We start from the raw sequence: 26484 nt of genomic DNA, 5'->3' as shown, positions 1-26484 counted from the left end.
TTTGGATACAAATGCATTCTCTAATTCAGAAGATATTAAAGACCAATATACAACTGAAGCCGGAATACTTCCTTTTGGGCTTAATGGACGATCAGACGAAAAGGAACTATGGGACTCTATTTTTATATATGATAACAGCAGCGAGGTTATTATATGCACAAAAATGGAACAGCTCAATATTGCCTACAACGAATGAATGGCTAGTGAAGATGGTGGAGTTGGCGGAGATGGCAAAACTTACGTCAGTAATTAGAGAAAAATCAACATCTATGTTTTTAACTGAATGGAAACCTCTAATAGACTTTCTGCAGGGACTAGAAAAAATGATTTGTTTATCTGTGGATTCAATGATTAAGAAGAAAACTTTAAGATAAAAGAGGGGGATTTTGATTTTTGTAATTATAGAGTAAGAGAAGATATGGACATTTACTTTTGCTGTGGAGAAAATCGGAAGTCCATCTTAACTTTGTATGCTTTTTATGTGTTGCGTGTTTTTTATCTTTTTATATGGTTTTTTTCTTTTGTATTGTGTGTTTGCAAGTTCGTGGTGTTTTGAAATAATAAAAAAAATATACTGAAAAAAGAAAGATGCCACAGGCAACCCGATCTTACCATATTTGAGAGGTGTAAAGGCCAGCTTTTGTCTGTTGAACAGTGCTAAGAAACTTCCTATAAGTCCCGACCTTGCAATTCAAATGCAGTACTGCACTCTCATGTCCCCACAAAGAAAGAGCATGCACCTAGATTATCCACCTTAAATTTTCTCCCCCATGTAGTTTCAGGTTACTGTAACCCTAAACTGAAAACACTTGGGTTTTTACAGACATGTCATTGCCTGTTTCTCCCCCACGCCTCCATAAAAAACCTATTTGCATAAATGAATCTGTATTGCAACAGGCAGCAAACAAATATCAGCAGAAATCCACCACGCGCTTTCTGGATGCAGGCTGTAAAACGTATAACCCGGTATAACGTGGATAAAACACCCAAACTGAGGCGTGCGGCAAAACACGATTGCCATAAATCCTTAGAGTGGAAGGAGAAGCCAGTGCTTTTGGGTGACTCACCACTGATCCATCCTGTCCTATTTATATTAGTGAGGAAAAGAATTCGAAGGTATGCAGAGAAATATGACCTATATGCACCACGTCATTTCCCTCTTCTTGGGTTGGCTGGTCAGTGAGAGATGCCCTCCAACTGCTGCTACCTCACACTAACATGGTTCATTTGTTAAGGAGTTGCAGCAACTGCTGCAATTAACGTCACCAGTGACAAGTGCTGACAGGCGGGAACAGCATCCTGGCACAAAGACATTGAAGGAAGGCAGATGTATCTGTTTGTCACCCTTCCAAAGCAAAGACTTGTGCTCTTGGGGCCTGACAGTGAAGACTATTTGGTTTAGCCGAGTTCCAAGCAGCTTAATTTATTAGGCACACAAAAAAGCATCTCTGATTTCTGTATGAAACATTTCCCCTTGCCCCAAAAGCACAGCTATAGCAATGGAAAGGAGAGACTCAAAGGGAACGATGGTCATCGAATCACGTTCAGATACAAAGAACAGAGATTGGAATGCCAACCTATTAAAGGCAGAGAGCCAATTCAAAACTTGGAGAAAGCAGGCAGTGCAGCATTTTCTTCCTGAATGGTAAGCCTTCAGACTGCAGGTGGCTCCATCAGGTGGAGGGGGGGGGGGGGAGGAAGCTGCACCTGGAAGGCTAGCTTGTCAGATGAAAGAGTTCTATTCCAGCCTTATCCCTGACATGCTAGCTTTCCATGCAAAGGGAGGCAAGAGATATTCAAACATGAAACTCACCACCTGCAGCCTGATACCATACAACCACAGGAGGGCTTGTGTTGTATATTATTTCCGTGCCTTTTGAGTTGGCCCTGTGGGAATACTCAATGCATACAGACTGTTGATGCATTTCACGTTTTTGCTGCCAAGTTCTTATTTATTTTATTTTTATTTAAAAACATTTTTATAGCACCACCTCACTATTTCTGGCATCGTGGCGCTTTACAATAAAACAAAACAATTTCCATTAAAAACCCCCAAGACGCATTAAAATTTAAATGTTCTACTTTACGTTCTTTATAGGAAGGGGGAACTGGGTGCTTGCAATTGACCAGCAAAGGAGGCAATGAGTTCCAAAGTCCTTTATTTTAGTGAGATTCAACAGAACCTTCATTTACAGAGTGAATATTTCTTTAGTTTCCAAAAAGTGAGATTAACTGTGGCTTGGAAGGGAGAAGGAAACAAGGTGATCATACTATCCCAGCTTTCTGCCTCTAAGCAGACTGGCAACTAGGAGCATCCCTCTGACTGATCAGAGCAGAAGCAAAGGCTCCTAGGCAAAGGAAGATTGGTAGTTCCTTTCTGGGGGATGTTGCAATCGCTCCCAAACGTGGACATGTCTTTGCTGGCCCTCACAATGTAAGGCATGTCAATGGAGCGCCTGCATTGCTGAGCACTGGAGCTGTATATTAGCTCCTTAGCTCTTGCAGCCGGGAAGCGGAACTCCTCCTGTTGATGTGCTTTGTGGCTTGGTTTCCCAACCCAGCCAACTGCTGTTGTTTTCCTCAACAGAGAATGACCTTAACTTCATGCAGTCAACAAGGTGTGGCCTCAACCACTGATGACTGTGGCGGGTAGGACTAGAGCAATATCTGCCTATGGATTTCCTAATCATCTTTAACACGCGTACAGCTGGAGAATGAGATCATCCAAGGAGCTGAGATGTTCCTGTGTTCTGAGCAGGTGTTTGTATGTTTCGGCCTATCTGACTGCAGCATCGAGTGTGGATCAACTCCAATGAGGTTGATAGATTATGTTTTCAACAGAACAGGGATCCTTGCCTAACAGATTATGGCAGCTCCAATTCTACATCAATAAACAAACTCAGCCAAAGAAGAAGGTTTCTAGAAATCTGTTTGAGAGGAGAGAAGTATGAGTAACTGCAACTTTGGCTGTGGTGCTAAATGTTTAAACTATTCCACTTTAAAAGACAAAAAAAATGTTATGCACATGAGCATTCAGCTGCTCTGTATTTACTATGCTGGTACATAATCGTTCCCTGAACCAGCAGTATAGAAAAGGCTCAGAAAAGACTATTCAGAAGAAAAATGTTACTTATTCCGCACAACATGGTGATGCTTCCTATTAAAACAACAACATCTCAATAGGCCTTGTATGCATTAAAGCAGGGGTAGGGAACCTCCAATCGTTGTTTGACTCCAACTCCTATCAGCCTGAGAGGAATGATGGGATTTGCAATCCAACATCTGGAGGGCCACAGGTTCCCCACCCTTGTACTGGGAGCCTTCCAAGATTAGTTTAACTAAATATGGTGAATGGAAGGTGTGCAAATTGGCGTTGCAATGCAGCTGACAAATTGTTCATCCATCTTGTAAGGCAGATATTTTGGTCTACAACTCCCATCAGTCCTAGCCGGCATAGCCAGTGGCTCCCATCATGGTCGCTGTAGGCCAAAACATTCGGAGGCACACGAGTGGTCCTTCCCTCTTTAAGGGGTTTAGATTCTGAGACAGTGGCTTTCAAGAGAGTTCACTATACCTTGCAAAGTACAATTATGAATGTAACATCCATGTCAGACATTTGCACTGATTTGACCACTCAGATATATTTTTTTATTGAATAATCTGTTACCACCTTTCTATTCTCCAAGGCAGTGTAAAGTAAACAAGAAAACAACTCAACAACCAAAAAAAAAAAAAAAAAAAAAGGGAGGGGGGAGAATCAGCACCCGTAAGAGCATACAAAATTAGTGAAAATGAAAAACGAGATGAAGGTCCCCTGACATGGCAAATCAAGCCAATCTCAACCAGGCTAGAAACCAGATTACAATGTGGCAAGGTAGGATGTGTCATTCAGGAATGTCTGATATTGTTTTGCCACCACAAGGTCTGCTATAAAGTTTCTGCCATCAAGTTTCCATGACCTCCTAAAGGGTCCCCCAAGTCCCCATTTAGGAATCACACATGCTGTCAATGGCCTGGTTCACACATAACGCTAACCAATGTTTTGTTTAACCCATAGTTTGTTTCCCTACAAGGGGTTTGCCTGGCAGATGTTTGAACAAACTGTGGTTGGCTTGCTCAAACCCTAGGTTGTTTGTTTCCCTCCTCCTTTGCTTTCTCCCTCCCTGTATCTCAAATGCCTTTGTAGCACTTTAGCAGTGGCATGCAGTGTGGCTGGTTCCCCCCCCCCCATTCTTGTCCGCCACCACTGCAGCTTCACAAAACAGCCCATGAACAACCCACAGTTCTAGATTCATACGTAATGACAACCCAGCAATCACAACCGAACAACGTGGGTCTCTTTCTGGGCTGTTCGTGGTTAACAAACTATGAATTATTAGTATGGCTGGGTTCGCACAACACAACAATCCAGAATTCAACAACCCATACTTGGGTTGGTTAGTTTTATCTGTGAACCCAGCCAACATGATTTATAGTTTTGAGCTGAAATCAGCTCTGCCCAGTGATGAACATAAGCATACAAAAGGGTGTGTGTGCACGCTCTGCTCCACAACATACAAAAGAACGAGCTAGCCACAAAGTACAGACACATTCTTGGGTAAGGGCTGCCTCCAAACTAACCTCAAAATTACCAGGCTACAGCCAAGACTTACCACATACAAAACTTTCTGGCACCACATCGAAAATGTTTCTTCCCTTTAAAGACTCTGGGTGGGCACAGGTAGCTTCCACAAATGGCTGCAGTTCCTTCTTGGTTAACCACTGCGGCAACCACTTGAGCTGACAATCACACAGGAAGCTTTCACTATTTATGCGGCTAGAAGGGAAGCAAGCAAAAGGCACACAAAAAACTTTTCTGTGAAACTTGCAAGGGAGTTTTAAAGCATTTGCATACTTGCCTTTCATTAACATGAGGGGCAACTCAGATATTGACAAAAGAACCCAGACATTGACATAAGAATCTGTTAACAGGGCATCTTCACACATTATACACTGGCCACAAAAACAATCAAAGCAAAACAAATTCCATGGTTGCCAGCAAGCAGGTGAATAGTGGAGAGGTGCACAGGTTTCTGCTTTCAGTAGAGTAGACAAAATATTGGATTTGGACAGGATAGTCAGGGTAAACAACAGTTGGATATATGAGACATTGTTCTGAGCCTGCATATGGGATGGATTCAGACTTAAGGTGGATCAACAGTGCTGGTAGAAGTAGGGTTCCCTGCCCCCTGAACATGCTATACAGAGAATCAGGGGACTCTGCTGAATGGGGTGAGCTGCGACGTAGGGGGCACCCCCCAAAATTAAGCAAAGGACACTTCCACTAGTGGAAGGTCCCTTGCTCTTACAGAAGACAGATGCTGGATCGAACCCCTTTTTTATAAATAGCAATTTGGCTGGTCACCCAGGGTGAGTAAGAATTGTATCCAGGTGACTAAACAAAGAACCTCTTACTCGAAGAACCTTAGAACCTCTAAGAGGAAGAAGAGATGGATATTTGTTCTTTCAGGTCATCCATGCATCATGTTGGACTAACATTAGTAGATGTGGGCTAGGAAAAAAGACTGTGCTAGCTAATAACTTTTAACTTATTTGGAAGACCACTACAAAAGACACTATAAAATCACTACACAAATACCACAATAAAAAGCAAACGCCTTTGAATATAATGCCCACCGCAAAATTAAATGGAACAGGCCTTCACCAGCTGGCGCTTGTTTTCTCCTATAAATATTCAGATATATATTTTGCAGGAAATAAAAACTGGATGACCCCCAACCTCATATGCCAAGATTAAGGTCGACATTACTTCTAAAGCAATAATCTTGCTTGCTAGGAATAAAGAGAGCAATTTGTTTAACAGTGTGTTGCGGGTCTTTTAAGCCAGGAGAATTCTCCAAACAACTTGTGGAACCGAAATATTGGGTGGTGGTTCAAATCTGAAATATGCAAAGATGATATAAAAGAAGTTTGTTATGGGGAATGTTAAAAAGAGCCCTACTGGATTAGCCAAAAGGCCCACCTAATCCAACTTCCTCTTTCCCACACCAGCTAACCAGATGCATCTGGGAAGCTCTCAAGCCAGGCACGAAGCCAGTATCCGTTTCCCATTGCTGCTCTCCAGCAACTAATATTCAGTAGGCATGGTTGGGTAATTGCTGGGGGCCCACAGCCCACTGACCAGAGGCCCCAGCACATGCTCCTCTTATTCACTGCTGCAACCAGCTTGCTGACCTGCCTCTTGCTCTGGCCCAGACAATGGTGGTGGTGAGAAGGAGGAGCAGTAGATGCCATGGCCTACTTGCTCACCGGCTCTCTACCTGTCAAGCAAGCAAGCGGTAGCTATGATGAGAAAGAGGGTGAGGAGCAGGAGCAGCTAGTGACAATGGTCGTGAGAAGGCCATCTATAGACCTCTCCTCTATGAATTTGTCTCTTTAAAGCCATGTTAAGCTGGTGGCCGTCACTGCATCTTATCACAGCAATTCTAATACATTAAATTACTTCTTTTCATATTCAGACAGGTGGCTACTGCAACACCTTGAAGAATGGAGATGAATACGTCCTCTATCTCAACTAAAATTATACAGCTGATGATCAGTTACTGCTTTTGGGTTTACTATATGGACGATGGGGTACAGATCTTGGATATATATATGGTTGTCTGCCTGGCGTGCAAGCCAGTAAGTTTAGTTCCTGGACATCAAATATCACTTGAACATCTGAGCAGCATACTAACATTTTTTGGTGGTGGTGGTGGGGAAGCAGGAGATGGAAAGCATCACAAGACAGGATGTTTGCTATTTACTATGCTAAACAGGATCCTACTCGTGCAGCTGAAGCAACAGATCTGCTAGCAAGTCTGTAATTTTTCCATCCTGAGACTAAGAGGGCACAAATATCAAGTTCAAAGCCTGCGTATCCTGACATGGCAGTGCACCTGAAAAGTAGATATAAAAGGAATGGCAGCTTTGCCACCAGAAATTGAGTAAGTCGGTGAATGCTCTGCAAGGCTAGAGAACAGGAGTCTAGGTTTCCTGAGCAGAAATGGATAAGGGCACAGATGCAGCCCAATGAAAGAAGCTGCTGAGAAGATCCAATTTCAGTCGTTACTGAATGTGAGATGAGTCTCTGACATCTGCTCTACTGTAAAAATAGTCTGTAGGGGTGGCGAGTGGGGAAGCCGTGCGAGTAGGAGCGTGGTGGGAGAGCTGGAAGCAGCCGGTGGGGTTGGGGGCAAAATGTCATAACAATACAGGATAGAATAATAGCTCCATTACTTACAGCTTCTTCAGGTTCTTTAGCTTGGTAAATGCATCCTCCTGAACAGACCGTATGGCATTGTCTTCAAGGTTCCTATAGAAAAGAAATGTCCCCCCCCCCCCCGCTTTTTAAAACACACTCACATATGCTCACAAATGCACACCATTAATGGGGTTGTGATACTACACAAGGCTTTGTGCCAGTTTAATTTCTTTAACTGGTTTATGGCTCTGTATACATTCATAACATCAGTACTCCTACTAATAGGAGCCTGTGTCTTTATTGGTATTCTGGTTTTAATCATTTTAATGTGGTGTTTTAATCTTTTTTACTTTTGTGCTATTGTGCCTTTTATGTTCACCGCTCCAAAATCTGTACAGGTATGAAGCACTATACAACTGTTGTAAATAATAAATAAATAAATAAATAAATAAATAAATAAATAAACGTAATGCTAATGTTACAAAGGATGAGTCACAGTGGTAGAATTCTGCTTGAAACCCTGAAGAGTCTCTGCCAGTCAGTGCCAACAATACTAGGCTAGATGGACCAAGAGTCTGACTCAGTATAAAGCTGCTTCCTGTGTTACCCTCTTCCAGCGTGATGGTGAGGAGTTTGAAAGCTTTTGTTTCCATTTTTAGACTGACTGAGGCATGCTGTGATGTCTGAACCCAGAAAAACCACTTTAGTCTTAACTACGATTAGTGAAACAAGGCTTGTGGTGGAAAATCTTTTTAAACCCGTAAAATCCTATGTGTTCCCTAGTCTTAAATATTGAGGAAAACTGCTACCATCTGAAATAGTGTCATTAACGTATTATCTGAGCAATGACTGAAAAGCTGTACTTGCAGGGGGAAAGCAAATGCGATCAACTTTTCTTAATCAAAAGTACCTCCCCCTGCAACCATTGAATCACACTCCTGTTCTTGTGATGAAATTTGGGGAGATTATAAGGAAAAGGGAGAAGAGAATTTTATAGCTTCAGCCAAATATTCTTCCTTTTAAAAAAACAACAACCCAAAAACCCCAAAGACTGCTTAGGGGAACACACATGCTTGTCATTTTCAATAAGAATGGCAGCTGGGCTGTCCCCTGATAAAAGACACTGGAATGTAAATCTCTATACATTTGCAGCATATGAGTAAAAATATTACTGCTGCAGAAAAAAAGCACATTTCCTTTGGATACGATCCACTCTAGTGCAGGTGCAATGCCGGTGCACAGAAGATTTCCCATAGCCCCTACAGAATCTTGTTTCCACTCCCTGCCCCGGCACAGGCAATGTGAAGAGCCATTAGGGTGAATGGAGGTTCCCGGCATAACTTGTGTTTCGCCCATATCAGCCCCCACTCTTTTCAAAGCAAATTTTTCATGCTCAGGAGCATGGGTCGCTTGTATTGAGGTTAGACAAAGACTAGATGGGGATATGGGAGAGGCGCGTAGACCTTCCACGGTACTTTGAATTGCCTACTATGTGCAGAGTTAGAGTGAGGAGGGAAAACAAGGCTCTTGCCTGCAGGCATTATACCCACTGTAGACTGGATCGTGACCTTTGTTTTTAGATGATGTCTACATATATTCGCAGAAGAAATAATCTTGGAAGAAGTATCCCCTCTTGTGCAAACAAGGAATGCCTCTTCTAAAAGGGTGCTTATCATCTGCAGATTTTGGAACTACTTGCATATCAAAATAGTAAATTAAAACAACAACTCCTGGCCAATTTAGAGGGGCCTTTTAGGTTTTTATTTATTTATTTATTTTACTAATTCAGTGTCTACTTCTGGCATCTCTAATGCCAATAGAGTGAGACAAAAAGAGGGCAAATGATGGGGCAGAAACTGATCTTTATAAAAGCTTTAGACTACAGTGTGGCAGTGTAAAAATCCACAATGTGATTTGCAGAAACTGAAGCACTGCAGAAGAACACACCACCCAATCAATTTTGCCCACTAGTTCAGTTTATCCTCATTTCAAGCAGTGAAAGATGGTAACTGCTAAAGCAGCTGAAGCCGTGGCTCCATTAATGCTTGTTACACTTTGCTGGCAAAAACAGCAGTGAAGCTCTCCTGTGGTAAAATGAACTTACTCTCCCATCCTTTTTTGCACATATAAAACTTAGGCCCAGGTGGAAAGTAAGAATGGAGTGAAGGATGCTATCCAAGGACACTGGGAAAGGAAGAATGGAGTGTGGGGGCAAGGTTTCCCACTGGGTTCGAATGTTTGTTACGCCTTTGCGTGAATAAATAAGATGTACTCCACTGTACATTAAAAAAAAAATTAAGAGCATGCAAATTGGCCATGTGTTCTATAACTTTCCTCCTGGCAGAAAAAAAGCCAAACTTGGAGCTGACTTATAATGAGAAGGAAGCAGCTGGCTCTCACAAATGGACTGACTTCTCAGCTTACAAAGATGCTATTAAATTGCTTGCAGGCCTTTCCAGCAGCCCCTTCTGGCAGGCTTTCCTTCTCCCACCCAGCCACTTCTCTTCAAAACTGCAAAGCATTGTGGGTTACTCACAGGTGTTCCAGGGCCTCCAAGCCTGAGAACGCCTCCTTGGCCACAGACGTGATCTTGTTTCCAAACAGAGTTCTGCAGTTTCCAAACACCCAGCGTCAGATAACCAGTGGAAGGAGGGAGGGGGGGGGGGGAGAGCAAAAGAAAAGAAAATGAAAAGACCCCAATTAGTGTGGCTATATCTGATGAAACATCCCCATGTAAGGCGCTGGATATACGATCTGTGGAGATTAAGGAAGCTGAAGTATGCATACTCTCTCCCCTACCCTGAAATTAAATACTTTTATCTTTATTAGAACTTAATAGTGATGATAGCTTTACACAGGACACTCTGTACTGTGTTAAGAAATGCAGGTTTGCTTTGGTTACTGGGGAAAGGGAGTCAGAATAGGATTTGACCTTCACTTATCAGACAGAACACTGTTTAAACGAGACACTGGATTCACCTCAACACATTTTACTCCTGATCTTTTCACAGTTCGTAATAAAATGGCTTGCAATACAGACCAATAATTCCCAGAGAATCCTGTGAGCTTTCTGGACTTCTTTACTATTGGGGCAGTGTGTGTGTGTGTGTGTTTGTGTGTGTGTACAACACCCAAAACACTTGATAACCTTTTGAAGAAACTGCTCAACCCTTCACAGTGGGTTTAGGTGGGCTTCCAATGGCAAAGGAACAGGATATCCTTGCTTTCTTTCTATCTCCAGAAACTATATTTATTGATTAAACACCTAAAAGAGATGCTCCAAAATTCTTTGTGCTCCATTCATGCTTCTGGTCTGTTAGCAAAATACCTGGCAAAACCAGCTCATACATTCCATCCCCCCTCCCCGTCCTCAACAGCAGTCAAGTATTCTATTCTCATTATATTTAAAAATCCTTAATTATTTTTGCAGCTCAACATGGATTTCTGTGGCCACACTACACAGAATGGGAAAATGCTTTTAGGCAGAGAATTTTTCCGCTGTATACTCATTAACTTATTTACTGTCATAAGATGAGTGATCACGTCCCAACAAAACCCACAACAGTGCTAAGAAGGGAATCTCTACCTTTTACCAAAGCTATTTCTGGCTCAATAGAAAGTGTGACAATTTCTTTCTTGCTACTGAGTCAGCAGGCCAGATAGCCACATGACCTAAAGTTTTGGTATTGCTAGCTTCTGTAGTTCAAAATCATGAGTCACATATCCCCAAAGTCAGGTGATTTGGCAAGCTGTAATGTGTAGGGTTTGCTTTTTGCTAACTCTTAAAAGAAAGGCAAAGCTACTCAAAGCCACATCACATTCCAGCATGGAATGTTTGCTGCTATGTTCCATCCTTCTGGTACAGAAATGCAATGTGGGGCCATTGGAATGCCGTGCTCATGAAATCAAATATGGGAAATGTTCGATTTTCACAATCCAGGAAATGCGTTGAGACTTTCCTACTTCTGCCGTTGTCTAATAGCTAGGCTAAATTGGCCTGGAGGTGTTTGGTTTGGGATGTTCTTGAGCGTTTTCTCCTATTATTGATATCCAATGTCTAGCGTTTTCCTGGTTTTTTTTGAATGCATTGTAGCCCATCCTAAAACCTGATGACAGAGTAGATTAAAATCCTGCAATAAATTAATTCAGAGAGGTATTACATGGTAAGCTCTGGAATGCTTCTTGCATTCTCTGGAATGCATTTTCATTAGCAAGAGTATCCCTATAACTCTCTTCCCTGAAAAAAGATGTGAATCAAGATCGTGGCATGCCAAGAATATAGGAGATTATTGGGGTCAGGAAGTCTCTTCACCTTGTGAATCTATTCTACAATTGGTGCTGTGGGATTATAGGTAAATGCTGGGATAGGAATTCTTCTGCAAGTTAAGGATATCGCAGAATGCAGAGCAACCTTCTGTAGCTATTTTGCTACATTTCTCATACAGTACTCTAACGGAGCAATCCTATGGTCCCTGAGAGAGCATCCCAGGGACCATAGAATTTTTCAGATTCCCACTACTGAGGTCAAAGATACACTGGAGCGCTCCTTCAAAACATATAGGATTGCACCCTAAGTTACTCATTTTCAGTATCAGCACAACTTTGGCACAGAGCTTTGTGATGAGCAGTGTCTAAATGATGTGCAAACATGTAGGAACTACATGTTTGCACACCAGTATCTACTGCAGAGGAGAAATGCACAGTTGTCAAAAGTTCTGAAAACAGGAGACTTTGTCTAAATGTGGAACAGGCACCAGTGATGGGCTCTACTTGAGATCTTCCAGCTCTGTAGGATTTAGATCCCACCAATGCAAGTGGTTCTTATGATAAAGGAGATGGAAAACTTCCATAAACAAGAGCAGGCAGGAGATCAACTTTACCTAAACAAACACCTATGTTTTGCTACATGCAAATGACCCTCCCGTAGTACAAGGCTCTCAGTTTTGAGAGCTGGGAACAGCAGCTGAAACAACTTGTAAGAAAAGCAAAAAATTATCTCAGAGGTTTACATAAGTAGCCCACACGTGTAAAGACTTCCACCCAAGCACACACCCTATTATCTTTCAGATATGCCTTTTCTGGTACATTGATTCTCAGCCACACCCGGTCAAAGCTAGTGAAATAGAGGTGGAGCTGGCAAAGAGTGTGAAACTATCTTGGCTGCACAAACCAACTATCCCAAGACAACAATACAGACCTTGCCTATGCTTCAGCTTCAATGCTAATTCTCAGTTTAATCCTAAAAGGAGCACTTAAGTAAGTTGAAGTTCAAAAAAGGAGTTATGTTCATGTTTCTATTCTCCAAAAGAAATATGCACATTGTGGGCCTGTTCAGACAACACACTTAGCCATGGCTAACCCTTTTGCAACAAATGTTTTGTGAGTGTCTTACTTATCTTCTAGAATTCTTTGAGAGTGTCAACAAATATGTAGACAGGGGTGATCCAGTGGACATTGTTTACTTGGACTTCCAAAAGGATTTTGATAAAGTTCCTCACCAAAGACTCCTGAACAAGCTTAGCAGTCATGAAATAAGAGGAGAGGTCCTTTTATGGATCAGTAACTGGCTAAAGAACAGAAAACAAAGAGTAGGAATAAATGGAGAAGGCTATCAATGGCTACTAGCCCTAATGGTTATGTGCTACCTCCAGTATCCAAGGCAGTAAGCCTGTGTGCACCAGTTGCTGGGAAACATCGGTGGGAGGATGCTGCTGCACCAATGCCCTGCTTTGTAGGTCCCTGGTCGACAGCTGGTTGGCCACTGGAGTGCTGGACTAGATGGACCCTTGGTCTGATCCAGCATGGTACTTCTTATGTCCTTAGTTATTTAGCCACCATGGTTAGGAATGATTCACACAACATGCTAAGCCATAATGTTTAGCTCAAAGTGCTTAACCACTGTGGCTTAGCATGTCATCCAAACAGGGTCTATATGTAATTCAGTATTACCTTCTCACAGAACTTCAAACATGAATGTGTATCTCAAGACGGTAAAAAAAACATTCCAAATGAAAGGTGATAGCCAGGGCAGAGAAGTTCATCAGGGCTTGAACATCCGAGAGAGTAGGGGGAAGGGCTCAGCAAAGATATATGGGAACTCCTGCTCTAAATAATTTTAGGTCACAGTAAGATTATTCATCATTTTTCAGTGTTGAGTTGTGATGACGTTAGGTCATATCTGCATTTCAAATTATTTTAAAAATCTGATTTAATTGTCATGGTTTTCCTCTAAAGGGCACTGGGGATTGTGAGAAAGCCCAATTTCTGACAAGAAAATTTTGTTAAATATTTTCAGGAGTTCCATAAGAAGCAGATTTACCATCATGGATTGAAAAGTGGACTAAATCCTCAAGCACACCATTTAATGGCAAAAAGGAGAGAGAGAATTTGCTGTTCAAGGTCAAATTCAAACCAATGGTCAAGTGGGGGACTAATCATGTAATTGGTATGTGTGCCTTTAATCTTTTTTGGAATTTAGTCTGAGACGTCTCCACATAGTTGGCCTATTTTCTCCCAGCCCTAGGTCTGCAGCTAGAATCCCAGTTACCTATTGGTGGCTTGTTCACTCCTTCTTCTTCCTGTTGTGCTCCAAAAGCAAGCACAACCACTACCTCATGGGGAAGAGAGAGGCTAGCCCATATTGCCTGCTTATCAGAGCTAACTACGTGGGGTATTATAATTATAATTGCACTGGGGAAGCAATAGGCAAGTCTTTCCTTCCTGTGTGCTGCTCTCCTGGCAAAGATTACCCACCTGCCACCGATTACGTAAGAACAGAGATGTAGCTACATGCTAGACATTAGGTATAGACTGGGTTTAGACAATCGCGCAGGGGGAAGAACCCTGCATGTGTGTCCTCCATTTGCATAATCCCCCCATGATGGCACGTTATCCAAACCTGCAGCAGGTGCAACAGGGGTGGCTTTGTACCCACCCTACAATCTATAACATGCAGTAGAAATTGCAGGATGGGTATGACGCCATATGCCCTGGGTTTGGAAGACACGTCAATCTGCGTTGTATCACAGAGGATTATGCAAATGGAAGTTACATGCACAGCATACGTGGGGGGAGAAGCCAGGATGGCTTCTTTTCCCTGCATGGCCTTCCGAACACACCCGTAATGTGTCTTTGTCCCTCACACAGACTGTTTCTCCTACCTGAGTTTGAACTTGATATTAGGCCTTCTGTAAGCCAGGCTTTCTGTGATAGTGCTATGCAGCCTTGTGTTGTATACCTGAGCAGCCAAACCCCAGTAGTTGGTTACCAGGAACAAGGCCTTTTCACTGATGGCATCCAAACTGCGCAATAGCCTCCCTAGAGTAAGTCTCTTCACATCCACTTTGATCATTTGGATTCAACTTAAATGTTCCCATTTGAAAGAATTTATAATGATGGAAACATTCTGCTCCTGTTTATGTTTTTAGCTATTGCTGTCATTTGTTTGAATTCAGTGATTTCAATGTCGTTTTAGTATGGAATTTATTTTTAAAATCGGATTTGTATTTTATATACTTATATTAGCCACGTTTCCACTTGTGCTCTCTTAACGAGGTGTGTGTGTGTGTGTTAAATAAAAGAGCTGAATAATTAGGGAGTGGGGTGAGTAAGAGACTAACAGCTCCCCAGGGATTCCCGCCATGCAGTTTGCGCCAGTGTACTTTTCTGATTACTCTTCCGAGGCGATGTTTTAATTTAGGCCCGTTTTCTCCATAGTGGAGAAGCTCATCTATAATTCAGAGAAGGCTAGTGACTTGGCCTGCCCCTTTCTCCCAGTTTAACACCTTCAATATGCTGAACAAGGCACTGGAGTGCTTACTGCAAAACCCTTTCAGAAGCTTATCCACAACAGATCAAAAGGGGAGCAGCTTTTAAAGCAATCTCCAAAGCGCTGGGGTAATTATTAATTCATTTGAAGGTTTCCTCCTAAGTGTCTGTTCCCTCCCCGCTTTATGCTAATGCTTTTAAACGCCAGCAGGTTGAGAGTTTAAACACAGGGGCCTGGCTGATGAAAGGCAATATTTACTATAAGAAAGTTAATTTTTGATGACTTTTTAATGAAAGGTTGCAAGTATGTGCTGAGTGAATGAAACACCAATAAACAAACAATTATTATTGTCTCTAAAATAAGTAGCGAACAAGATCTTGTGTGCGTTTGTGTTTAATTACACCAGGTGCAATTCTAGATGAAACAGAAAGACCTTTCTAACACTGTTCTGAGGTAAAATGAGCAGCTGATGGGTTTTGTGCCTTAACTGAAATAAGAAAATATACCTTTCTACGAAGGAAAAACAGGGGAAGAAGAGTGAAAAGGGGACATTAGTATATTGCTGGCATGGCTATTTATCAGCTCATGGCTGTTTTTCTGGAGAAGGAAAAGTGAGAAAGACAGCCTAATGAGCCTATGTGGTTGAAAAAGTCCACAACCTTTTGTGGTTGCTTAGCAGCTGCTTAAAGGGGGTTCCAACAACTTTTAATTTGAAGTGGGGGGTGAAAAAACCTCGCCCACAGGACTAGCCAACAGAGCTAGGCCTAAAGATGGCTTCCCAATAGAAAGGAATGCCGTTTGGATTCTCTTTCCGATCATGGCCAGATGGGTGAACATCTTCCAATCAAATGAACCAACCTGACTAATCCGATGGCCCCAGACCTTCTGAAACCTTAGTTTAAAAGAAAACAGGAAGAAGCTGCTGGGAGCCAATTCACTGATAACCTCTGACCCTGCGAAAAGACTCTCCTCAGCAAGCCTGCTGGCTTGTTTATGTGGCTCCCAAAATCTACATGTCCTGCACCTTCTCTGGATTTGCATCCTGTCCAATCCTTGCTTGGTTACACTGAACCACATTTGCCATTTGGATGCCTACTCTCCCAGTTTAGAGAGCTCCTTCCACCTTGTATCCATTGCTAGCTGTCACATATACATATCTACAGAGCAGAGAGTGGGACTGCTAAACAAATTTCACGGCAAAGCAATAAAACATATTTATTAATTATTGCATTTATATCCTGCCTTTTTTCCTCCAAAGAACCCAAGGCGGCATACATAATCCTCCTCCTCTCCATTTTTATCCTCACAACAACAAGCCTGTGAGGTGGGTTGGGTTGAAAAAGTCTGTGACTGGCCCAAAGTCACCCAGTGGGATTCCATGGCCGAGTGGGGACTAGAACCCGGAACTCCAGACTCCCAGTCCAACACTTTAGCCACTATGCCACACTGGGGAATTTCAAGAATGAACAGTAAAACTAAGGGGGAAATTACTGAAATCTCATGGGAATGCAAAAAAAATAATAAAAAAAATAAGGGGAAAATGGCACAAATCTTATAGCAAAGCAGTAAAATATTGGGGACAATTATGCAAATTTCAAGGCAGAAAAATAAAACTAAGGGGGAAATTGTGCAAATGTCATGGCAAAATAGTAAAAAATAAGGGAAAATTGAGAAACTCACATGGCAGAGCAGTAAAACAGAGAAGGAAACTGCAAATTTCAAGGCAGCACAGTAAAACTGAGGAGAAAATAACACAAATTTCCTAGCAGCGGATATTCACTCCTGAACACTTGCGCAGGACCAGAGGGGAAAAATTCCAAGCACATTTTCAACACACACGGATGTTCTTTTTTCTTGACTTTTAGGAGCATGGGGCGGAGGGCACTGATAAGGAATGAGGGAGGATGGCAGTGACACTAGCAAGATTGTGATGGGCAGCAGGAGTTTTTGCCGCTCCTGCTGGACAGTTCTCTAGTTGTTCTCAACAACCCACGTTGAAGTCGCCCAGCTGGGTTCAAATGTCACAAGAAGCTGCCATGGGTTCCCGGGAGAAAAATAAGCCACCCTGCAGAAATTGTCCCACGTTCAATTGTGCCGAGAAAAATAAGCCACCCTGCAGGAATTGAGCCATGTCTGATCAGTCATGGTGGGTTGCTGTGTTGCGCTAACCAGTTCTATGAAACCAGTTCTATCATGCAACTGAAACTACCATTCCATGTTACAAGTACCCAAATGGCAGCCAGTACCATCCACGTAGAATGATAGATTTGGAAGCGAACTTGAAGGTCATCTAGCCACAACTAGATGAAGATCATCTAGCCACAACTTATCTGTGGCACAACTCTCTGCCACATATAAAACATTTTAAAGCATCTTTCCTTTTAGCTAACTGAGTGAATGGACAGTCCGTTACTTGCTTCTGCATGCATATCAAAGGGGGAAAACCTTCTGTATTTTTCTTTTTCCATTTTTTTCATCAACCTGCCCAGTCACTAAGTTCATCTGAGGGCATGCTGGTGGTGGTTCCAATCATGCGATTGGAGTCCACCAGGGGAAGAGACTTCAATATGGTGGAATTCCCTGCCTCTGGAGCTCAGGCAGGCACCAACTTTATATTCCTTCTGGTGCCTCCTGAAAACGTCATCATTCCAGGAAGCCTTCCCTTAACGATCAGCCACAGCTTCTTTTGTTTCTTTTAAAATGTATTTTTAATGTGTTTTGATTCTGTTTTGATTCTATTTTATTTTGTCCACCGCTCCAACATTTTGAATGGGGAGCGGTATATAAATATTGTGAATGAATGAATGAATAAATAAATACATAAATAAATAAAATGCAGGTATCATTTGAGAATCTTAGGTCACTTAAAATAAAAACATTTCTTCATGGCTAAGATTAGCATGTGTTTATGACAAATAAACATTGCTGGGGGTAGGTAGGGGTTTATAAAAATGTCAGGACTTCGTACTGCCTCTAATTGTGAAAAATAAATAATATAATCAGAACTAAAACACCCGATGACTGCATTTCTGGTAAAATCAGCATTTGAACACAATTCACTGAAAATAAACTTTCTATAATATCTAGATCCCTCTCACATTTATTGGCATATTGGTAGATGTTGAATAGCAGGTAATTAGCCATTTGAGAAGGGTACAAAGAAAAATTGGCTTTTGTAACTAAGCTAATAAAATAATATTTTATCCTTAAGAATGAGAAAACCTTTTAAAGTACAAACTAAGCAAAAGGATATGTAGCCTCTGAAAAGCCAAGTTTTCTTCTAAGAGATGTGCTTCAAATAAAAATAATAATATTTGCACTCCATAATGAATGTAGAGGAACTATACATAACATTTCAATGGATTCCTTGGCTTCTCCCATCCCTAAAAGATATATATGGTGAGTGCAATGCAAGAAGAAAAGGGGACGGTCCAAAAAACAACCCTTTTACAAAAACAAAACATCTTAGATACTCACAGCGTGCTTAAGTTTTCCAGGCCTGTAAAAGCCCCACTGGTGTCTTCTATTGTGCCTGAAATCTCGTTATGGTCCAGATTCCTGGAGAGAAGAAGACAAAAGAAAGCTTGCAATCAATTTCCCATTTTGTGAGCTCAATGTTAAAAGAGACGAAGGGTAACCTTTAGGAAGAGTTTACCAAAGGCCTCATCTTTTGTCCCCCTATAGCATAAAGCTTTTATCAGAAGTGCCCCAGTACTTGCAGGAAAAAGCAGAGGCAATTAACTTTAGCAGACTAGACCTGTCCTCTTTGCTATTGTTTTCTTTAAATGAAAATGTCCAAAGTGATGCTTCTGGCATCTCGCCCTCTTTACGCCTGAAGCAGATTTCGATTTTCCTCCTTCTGTCACCCAAGACATTTTTGCTATTTCAGGGCAACAAAGAAATTGGGCTTTATTCCAAATTAGACAAGAATCAAGAACAAATCAAGCCACAATCACTGTGCTGGAATTGGCACTAAGCATGAGGATTGCATCCCAGCTATCAGAGTGTTGCTGAGCATGGTGACACAGAAGTGGCTGCTGTAAAGATCTCTGCGCAGATAGAAGCCAAAGAATTGGTGCAATCATTACAACAGGTTATGGGTGAAGCAGTCAGGAAAAAACAACGCCTGAGGTCTAAGTCAAGATGGTAAAGCCTTTAAATGTCCACATGCTGTGAGTCCAGGGCTATAACAGCAGGGCTAGCAGTAAACTTTTGCTTCTTTGAATCAGATATATTTGATTCTACACGTGTTACGTGGGTATATATATATATATTTTAAATTTCAGACAAGTGTTATTTCCCTCCACTTCTAATTTTGCAAATCTATTATTGGAGGAGTGGAGAAAGGCAGCGTCTTGTAATGCTGCATCCAAAACTGGCTAAGGTCATTTTGGGAACATAGTATGCGGGTGAGTTCTCCGAAGCACACTTTTTCTTTTTCTTTTTTCTTTTTAAGTTAATTGACCTTTACATTGCATTTTCTATAAAAGGAGAGACAGAAAAGCATAGCTTGTTGCTATGCGGGTTCTTCCAAAGGAGCATGAAATGCCTTTTAATACCAAGGAAATAAAAGGGACGAAAAACATACTTTCACACACACAATAAGTATAGGAATTCAGTATTCCGGCCCAGTTTTCTTTGCATTCACTTTGCTTTTCTCCCAGCCCCTGTTGCCAATTTCCTATTCTTTCTGGCTGGCTGGCCCTGAAAGCATACTGCCTTGTTAATCATTCTGCTGTGAGGTCCCTGGGCCTGACCTCTATTTGAATAGCTTCGCATTTCAGCAGTTTCACACCCACCAAAGGCTCGTCAACAATAGGCTGTAATTAAAGCATGCCCAGCTCTTTTTCACCAGGTGCAGGACCCGATGGGCCTTCCTCTTGATTCAATTAGAACTTGCTCTCCCACCCTCCGTTCTCTATGGGTGCTGGACACAAAAGATGACCAGGAATTAGCTGCAATCCAAACACCCTTTTTTGGTTTGGGAAAGGCTTTCGTCCTTTTTTGTGGGCCAGCTGCCTAGGAGAAGAGCCTTTCTGAAAGCAGGCATGGGATCGAAAAGTGGCTCTGGGAAAGGCAAAGAAACATAAAGCGCTTCCTCTCTCTGCTCAGTAAAACGAATAAATAACTGCACAGTGCTGTAACTAAGGAGAGACGTTTTTTCTTCCTTTCAATTAAACCAAAACCTTAAGAAGGCTTAGGAGACAATTTTTTTTGAAAAAAAGTTTTGTTCATTTGTCTTAAATATATTTATTTGTTTTAAGGAAAACTGATCCCATAAACACTGGATAGGATGCCAAACCATTTTTGAAAAGTGGCACTAAGGATTTCATGACACTGGAGGATGAATAATTGCGCATGCATAATCTCAAGGCAATAAAAGCCAAGATAAATTGTGGGAACGAAGAAGCCACAGTGTTGCTAGTTTCTATATATCCCAAACTGAAAATGAATAGGTCCATCAAGTACAGTGGTAAAATAGCAGGTTTTTTGTCACACCAACCAAGGGAAACCAGAAAAAGGATCCTTGCTGACCTAGGAAGCAGCTCTGGAAGCTCTGAGACAGAGAAAATCTATCATGCTATACCAATTACACTTCCGATCAATGGCAAACATATTAAAATATCAGAAACCACCCCTTTTATCACTGGGGAGGGCATCTGGGTAGTCAGAAATAGAAAATCTAGAACACTTACAGAACACGCAAGCTTTTAAGTCCTTTGAACGCTCCTTCTGCAATGTGGCTGATGGAATTGTGGCTGAGCTGTAGTATTTGCAATCCTCCCAGGTCTGCTAAACTCCCCTCATCCAGCCTAGTTAGGTTGTTAAACGACAATGACCTGGAAACAAGAAAGAACAAAATATCAATCTAACATTTTCCTAAAGTTCTCATTATCTCTCTTCTACAGCTCCACTGTGTTTATCAGCACCTATGTCCTGGCAAGTATGATTTTGTAACTGATATCACCAACATCTTTACTGTGGGAAAACAGGTCAAATGTACTTAAATCAGGCAAGGCATTTATAGGTTAAATTAAATCACACATTATTTTACTTAGGTATTATATCTGCATTCCATCTAATATTCCTCCAAGAATATCGGAATGTGATACGTAGGGTTTCCAAAAGGTTTAACATCCAGTTACTGGCAAAGCCAAAGCCTGCTTAACTTCAGAGATAGCGCTACTTTTAAATTAGTCTCAGGGCCTTAGATGATACCACACTGAGTCATCCCTAAGTAAAGGAAAGAATTATCTAAGCTTATTCAAACTAAAGAAACAAATAGAAGTTTGTCTCCTCTCCAGATTCAGAGTCAACCAGTACTTAGGGGCACATAGTGTCCAAGCCTCATACTGCATTAGCGAAAACTGCAAGGCAGAAGTTGGCACTCTGCCATCTGGTTTCATTCACAACTGGCAATAAGGCCTAGGTCAAGCAATACGGCACGTTTTCCCGCCAAATGAATGGGCCAAGGCGAGCATTGTGCTTGCATGATTCCTCCTCCTCTTTCATGCGCCAGAAGTTTTCACTTTTTAGCAAAGTTAACTACAATTCTCTGTCATGTCTAAACCCAGGTTTGTTTAAACTCTGGTTTGTTTAAACTATGGCTAGAATTAAACCAAGGTTTTGGATCCTGGCTTTTTCATTAACTACAATTAAAACAAACCACAGTGCCCCAAGTTTGGCATAACATGAATTGTTGGCTGATTTAAAACCAAAAGTGAATGTTTCCCATCTCCTCCAGGCAGCCACAAAAGAGGAGAGCAAACGCCCAACACAGAAGCTTAGGCGTGCTGGTTCATGTCGCAGGAAACCATGGTTTCCCTTTATATATGAACTGGCTCCCAAAGTGTTAAGTGGGCTTTGAATTCTGGTGAGCATTTCAGTTGGTGCTTTGCATTTTGTGAGCATTTCAGCAACATCATCTCATACAAAGCAACATAAGCAATATTTTGTACATGTACTGTGATAATAATATTGCAGAGTAATGGAACAAACTGTATGTACTGTAATTTTGTCCACTTCTAAACTTCCATATTTCTCTTGCAGATTTGGCTATTAACACACTGCCATGGGGGAAGCACCGAGGGTTAAGTATAAAAGTTAACTGTATATGCCAAAGCCTAAGTCAAAACAGACACATTTTTAAGTAGTAGGAGTGTCATTTCCTTGGCAAATAAGCTGTATTTCTTTTGTAAATGTGAGCAGAGGCGGCAGCAGTGCAACTAAAAGCACTGGAAGAAATTCAGAAGAGATTAATGGCTTTCAAGAAGGCATGGGACAACATACATTCATTCCTAAAGCGGCTGTAGTGTTGAATTATGAAGAAATGGCAGCCAGTCAAAATTATTTCCTCACCTGCGATGAAAGAATTTTTCAAAGGGGGAGTGGGGGGTGGGGTGGAGAGAAGAAGAAGAAATCCAATGCTAGAAGGTAATGCTAAAGTTGACTAAGGGAAAACACACACACACACACACACACACTTCCTTTGATACCCTGCATGGAGCTTTCTGTCAGAACTGGTAGAAGCATGTTTCTTTTCTGACGTCATCTAGAGTTAGCCAAGAGCAAACTTCAGAATATAACTTAAGAATATCCATCATTAGGGTTGCAACCAACTGGAAAGATGCATACTACTTGCAGACATACTAGCATTAATGCTCTCCTCTCCTTCTGTATTTCTATATACTGGAGTAGAACAAGAGCAGGCAATGACCAGAGTAGTAGACAAAGCAGAAGGTTCATAAGCCAGATGAAAAGCCGTATGGTGTTTCCCAATGCTATTTTCTTTCCATAGTATCATACAAACTTATTTTAGCATATTTACATGCCACCTTTTTATCCAATATCTCAAGGTGGCTCACAAAAAATTAAATAAAGCAACCAATCGCAATTAAAAAGTCAGAGAGTTTAAATAGTTAAATATAGTAAAATGTTTTTAAATGTAGGGGTAAACAAAAGCAAAAAAACCCGCCTGTCACCTAAAGAGTAGAAAAGTTTGTGCCGGCTGTGCCTCTCTGCAAAGAGTATTCCATACGTTTCGCACCACAAGTTTTGCACCACAATCGAGAAAACACTCTCCCTCGTAAAGGAAACCTGACCTCTGAAAGATGAAGCATTTCGAGAAGGCAATGACCTTAGTGTGTGGGACAGGCTGATATAGGAGGAGCTGGTCCTTCTAGTACTCGGGTCCCAAGCCATTTAGGGCTCAAACAGGCAGGGACCAGGGCTTTGAACTGGGCCCAGAAACCAATAGGCACCTAGTGAAGTTCTTTTAAAACTGGCAAAATATGGTTTGTCCCAAGAGTGCCAGCCAAAACTCTGGCCACTGCATTCTGCAATAACTGAAGCTTCTGAAACGTTTTCCAAGGCAGCTCTACACATAATGCATTGCAGTAATATCTACTTTTATTGTCAACTGTTGCCCCCTCACCCCACGCCTGAAAGTGGCTAACTCACAGTTCATTCAGCTTTTGGCAGAAACTCCATCCAACGGGGCTGATACGGGATATCAAGTTGTTACTGAGATGAAATTGCTGAAGAGATGCAAGACCATACAGGGATCCACTGTTCACCTCTGTGAGGATGTTGTACTCCAGATGCCTAGAGGGATGGCCACTTTTGATTACACAAAAGGTCACAACGAACACTGATTTTTTAAACAACAAAAACAACAACACACACATACATGGGCTCAGTTCAGACAACACATTACTCAATGCAGTGTAAACTCCACTCAACGGTTGAGTTTTAGGGGGTACTCCCCACACAACATGTTCTAACTCCACCATTGTATAACTATGGGCTACCATGGAGCTGAGTAAAAACCATCATGACGTTTGATTGACAGTTCCTCTGCCCTCTCTCCTCCCTCAGTACTCCCAATGGTATCCCATCAGGCACTGGTGCAAAAAAACAATCTCCTAGAGTGGCACTCGCTCCTTTCACTGCTCTTCCCATGGAACTCTGTAGCCAGTCGGAAAAGTCAACACAACACAACAGAAAACTCCACGGAACCCACCACACAGCATTTGTGCAGGAACTCTCCTCTGCACAGCGTGGATATTCTGCATGGAGTGTTTTCCAAAGGAAAACTTCACTGTGGGGTGGAGTTTTTCCGCCAGACAATACATTTCTCAACGGTGGTGTAAAAACTCCACTGAGAAGTTCTAAAACCAGTGTTGAGAAATGTGTTGTCTGAACTGAGCCATGTTGTCATATTTAAATGCTACCCTTGGTTATTCCCCTGATCCAACAACTGGGTTTAGCAATGCCTCTTTTTTTTCTTGGGCCAGGAAGTGCAGCACAGTAGTCTCATATTAATACCCTTCTTTGCTCTTATGGATCATGTTTTCAGACTTATCTCAAGATGCCTCCCCTGCCCAGGAGATGATCATATTGTCTGGATGGATATACCAGCAAAGAACAGGTGGCCACAGATAGCCACTATGCAAGAAATCCATAGCAAGAACCCCCCAAAGAGATAGCCTTTGCTTGAAGACCTCTACCAAGAGAAAGCCCCCCATCTCCCTCAGTAATTGGTTCTGCTGCTGAACTTGGTACCAATGGGACGTTTTATTTACTAGTGTTGACTATTTCAGAAGGGATGGGTGTGTGTCATGGCTGTGGACAGAAGGACACTGCACAGAAAAAAAAAAGTAAAGTGAGACCTTTTAAGGGGCATGAGAAAATAAATTTTAAACTATATTTTTATTGAAAAAATGCTCATGTCCAATAGACAACAAAACAAGAACCATGAATCATGGTGCAAAACAGAGTAATGTGTCAGTGGAGAGGATTCAAAATATCACGACCAAGAAAAATACAAATTTAACAAGGTAGTTTCTTGTTATCTAGAGAAGAACAAACAGATAGATAGATAGATAGCCTATAGGAAATGTATGTGCAGCTTTCAACACTTTGGCCATATTTTAAAGTCACCTTCTTAGTGCGTCTGTCTGAAATAATTTGTGGCTTTTTAGCAAAAAGTGTACCTGGGGAGCCTTTGTGGCTTTTACTAAGGTCTAGCTGGGTTTCATCTGTCTTTGGAAGAATCCAACTGTGCAGGAATTTGGCCACATGTATTTGTAGACCACCAAAGCCAGTTTACATAACCTGAATTGCTACAAATCTTCTGCACACTGTTCCCTAACTTCAATCTAAACCAGGGATGGGCAACTTGCGGCCCTCTAGAAATTTCAGCCTACAACTCCCATATAACCTCACTACTGGCTATGGTGGCTAGGGTTGAAGGATGTTGTAGGCCAAAACATCAGGAGGGCCACAATTTACCTACCACGATCAAAATTAGAAACTCAATCCTATGTTTGTTCACTCAAAAATAAGTCCCACTGCATTCAATAAGCCTTACCCGCAGGTAAGTGTGCAAAGCATTGTGGCCTAGAAGTAGAAGCCAGAAGTTAAAACCATCTTTTTAACTTACAGAACTTGCATTCTGGCCAGTCCCCAGAAAGCTCCATCGGTCAGCTTGCTTATGTTGTTGCGCTGCAGCTTCAGAACTTCTAAGCTGTCCAGCCCTTGAAATGTCAGGCCTTCTATCAGACGAATACGATTCCGGTTTAGCTCTCTGAAATTCCCAACAAAACAGAAAGATGTTGACCCAATCATTTCCAGTGCATTCATCTTCACAAGCACAATAGCCACGAGCCACACCTAAACCATTTCCATCAGGGTTCCCCTGAAAAGACTGTCCCAAAAGAGTAATATGACGCGGTCAGTTCTAAATAAATCCCACCTTCAGCAAACTTGACCACAGGCAAAGATAAAGAAGAGTGCAATTCTTAGCACTGGGCATGTTTCTGACAAACCAGAAAATATATTTTACTGGGGCTTTTGTTTAAAATCATTTACTTTTATATAATATCTTATCACATTCTTAAAGCTCACATGCTTAAGAAAATCAGCGGTTTCCCTTTTAACCTAGCAAGAATATAAAGTTTTTTTCAACAACAAAACACAAATGTCTGTTAATGGAAGCCAAAAGGCCGGGAAATATATTAAGAGTAGATCATAATGCCACAAAAATAAAATCTGTAAATTTTACAAATTTACTCAGAAATTCTTTAAAAAAGGGGACGACGGCAAAATTGCAGTAAGTTCCAAATATTTTGACCTATCCCTTTCCCTCACAATATCTATTTAATTTCATGCTACTAAAACTAATTTCTTTCAGATAATGTTCTAGCTTCGCTAACTGTGGTGTATACTTTACTATAGCATAGGCGGTTGTAACTGTTTGGGCTTCAGCAAGTAGGGTGGTATCTTACTATATTGATTTTTATTGGTGTGGAGGTAAGCTAATGTTTACAGTATACAGGGGTTTCTGCCTGATGAAAGATTCTGAGTATCTCCAAAGCTTGCATGTTCCTACATGGGGAAACACTGGGTCATCACTTCTTTACCTATTTTGTAAATCTACTGCATTTAAGCATCAATGAAGGGTTTCTTGTTA

General features: G+C 41.6%; 1 protein-coding gene across 2 annotated transcripts in view; it reads right to left on the bottom strand.

Moving 5' to 3' along the window:
- The window catches only part of LRIG1 (leucine rich repeats and immunoglobulin like domains 1), a 143928-nt gene that overhangs the window by 16774 nt on the left and 100670 nt on the right, over positions 1-26484 (bottom strand). For both annotated transcript variants that reach the window (XM_063122049.1, XM_063122050.1), the window contains exons 6-12: positions 25456-25599; positions 23472-23615; positions 20708-20851; positions 18489-18569; positions 9780-9851; positions 7283-7354; positions 4653-4816 (exon numbers count right to left, since the gene is read on the bottom strand). In XM_063122049.1, coding sequence (XP_062978119.1) covers positions 4653-4816; positions 7283-7354; positions 9780-9851; positions 18489-18569; positions 20708-20851; positions 23472-23615; positions 25456-25599 — 821 coding nt within the window. The remainder of the gene's footprint in view (positions 1-4652; positions 4817-7282; positions 7355-9779; positions 9852-18488; positions 18570-20707; positions 20852-23471; positions 23616-25455; positions 25600-26484) is intronic.

Source organism: Elgaria multicarinata, chromosome 3 (assembly GCF_023053635.1).
Source record: "Elgaria multicarinata webbii isolate HBS135686 ecotype San Diego chromosome 3, rElgMul1.1.pri, whole genome shotgun sequence".
Taxonomy (NCBI): domain Eukaryota; kingdom Metazoa; phylum Chordata; class Lepidosauria; order Squamata; family Anguidae; genus Elgaria; species Elgaria multicarinata.
Note: the sequence above shows the minus strand (reverse complement) of the source record. Positions and strands in the feature narration are given on the sequence as shown.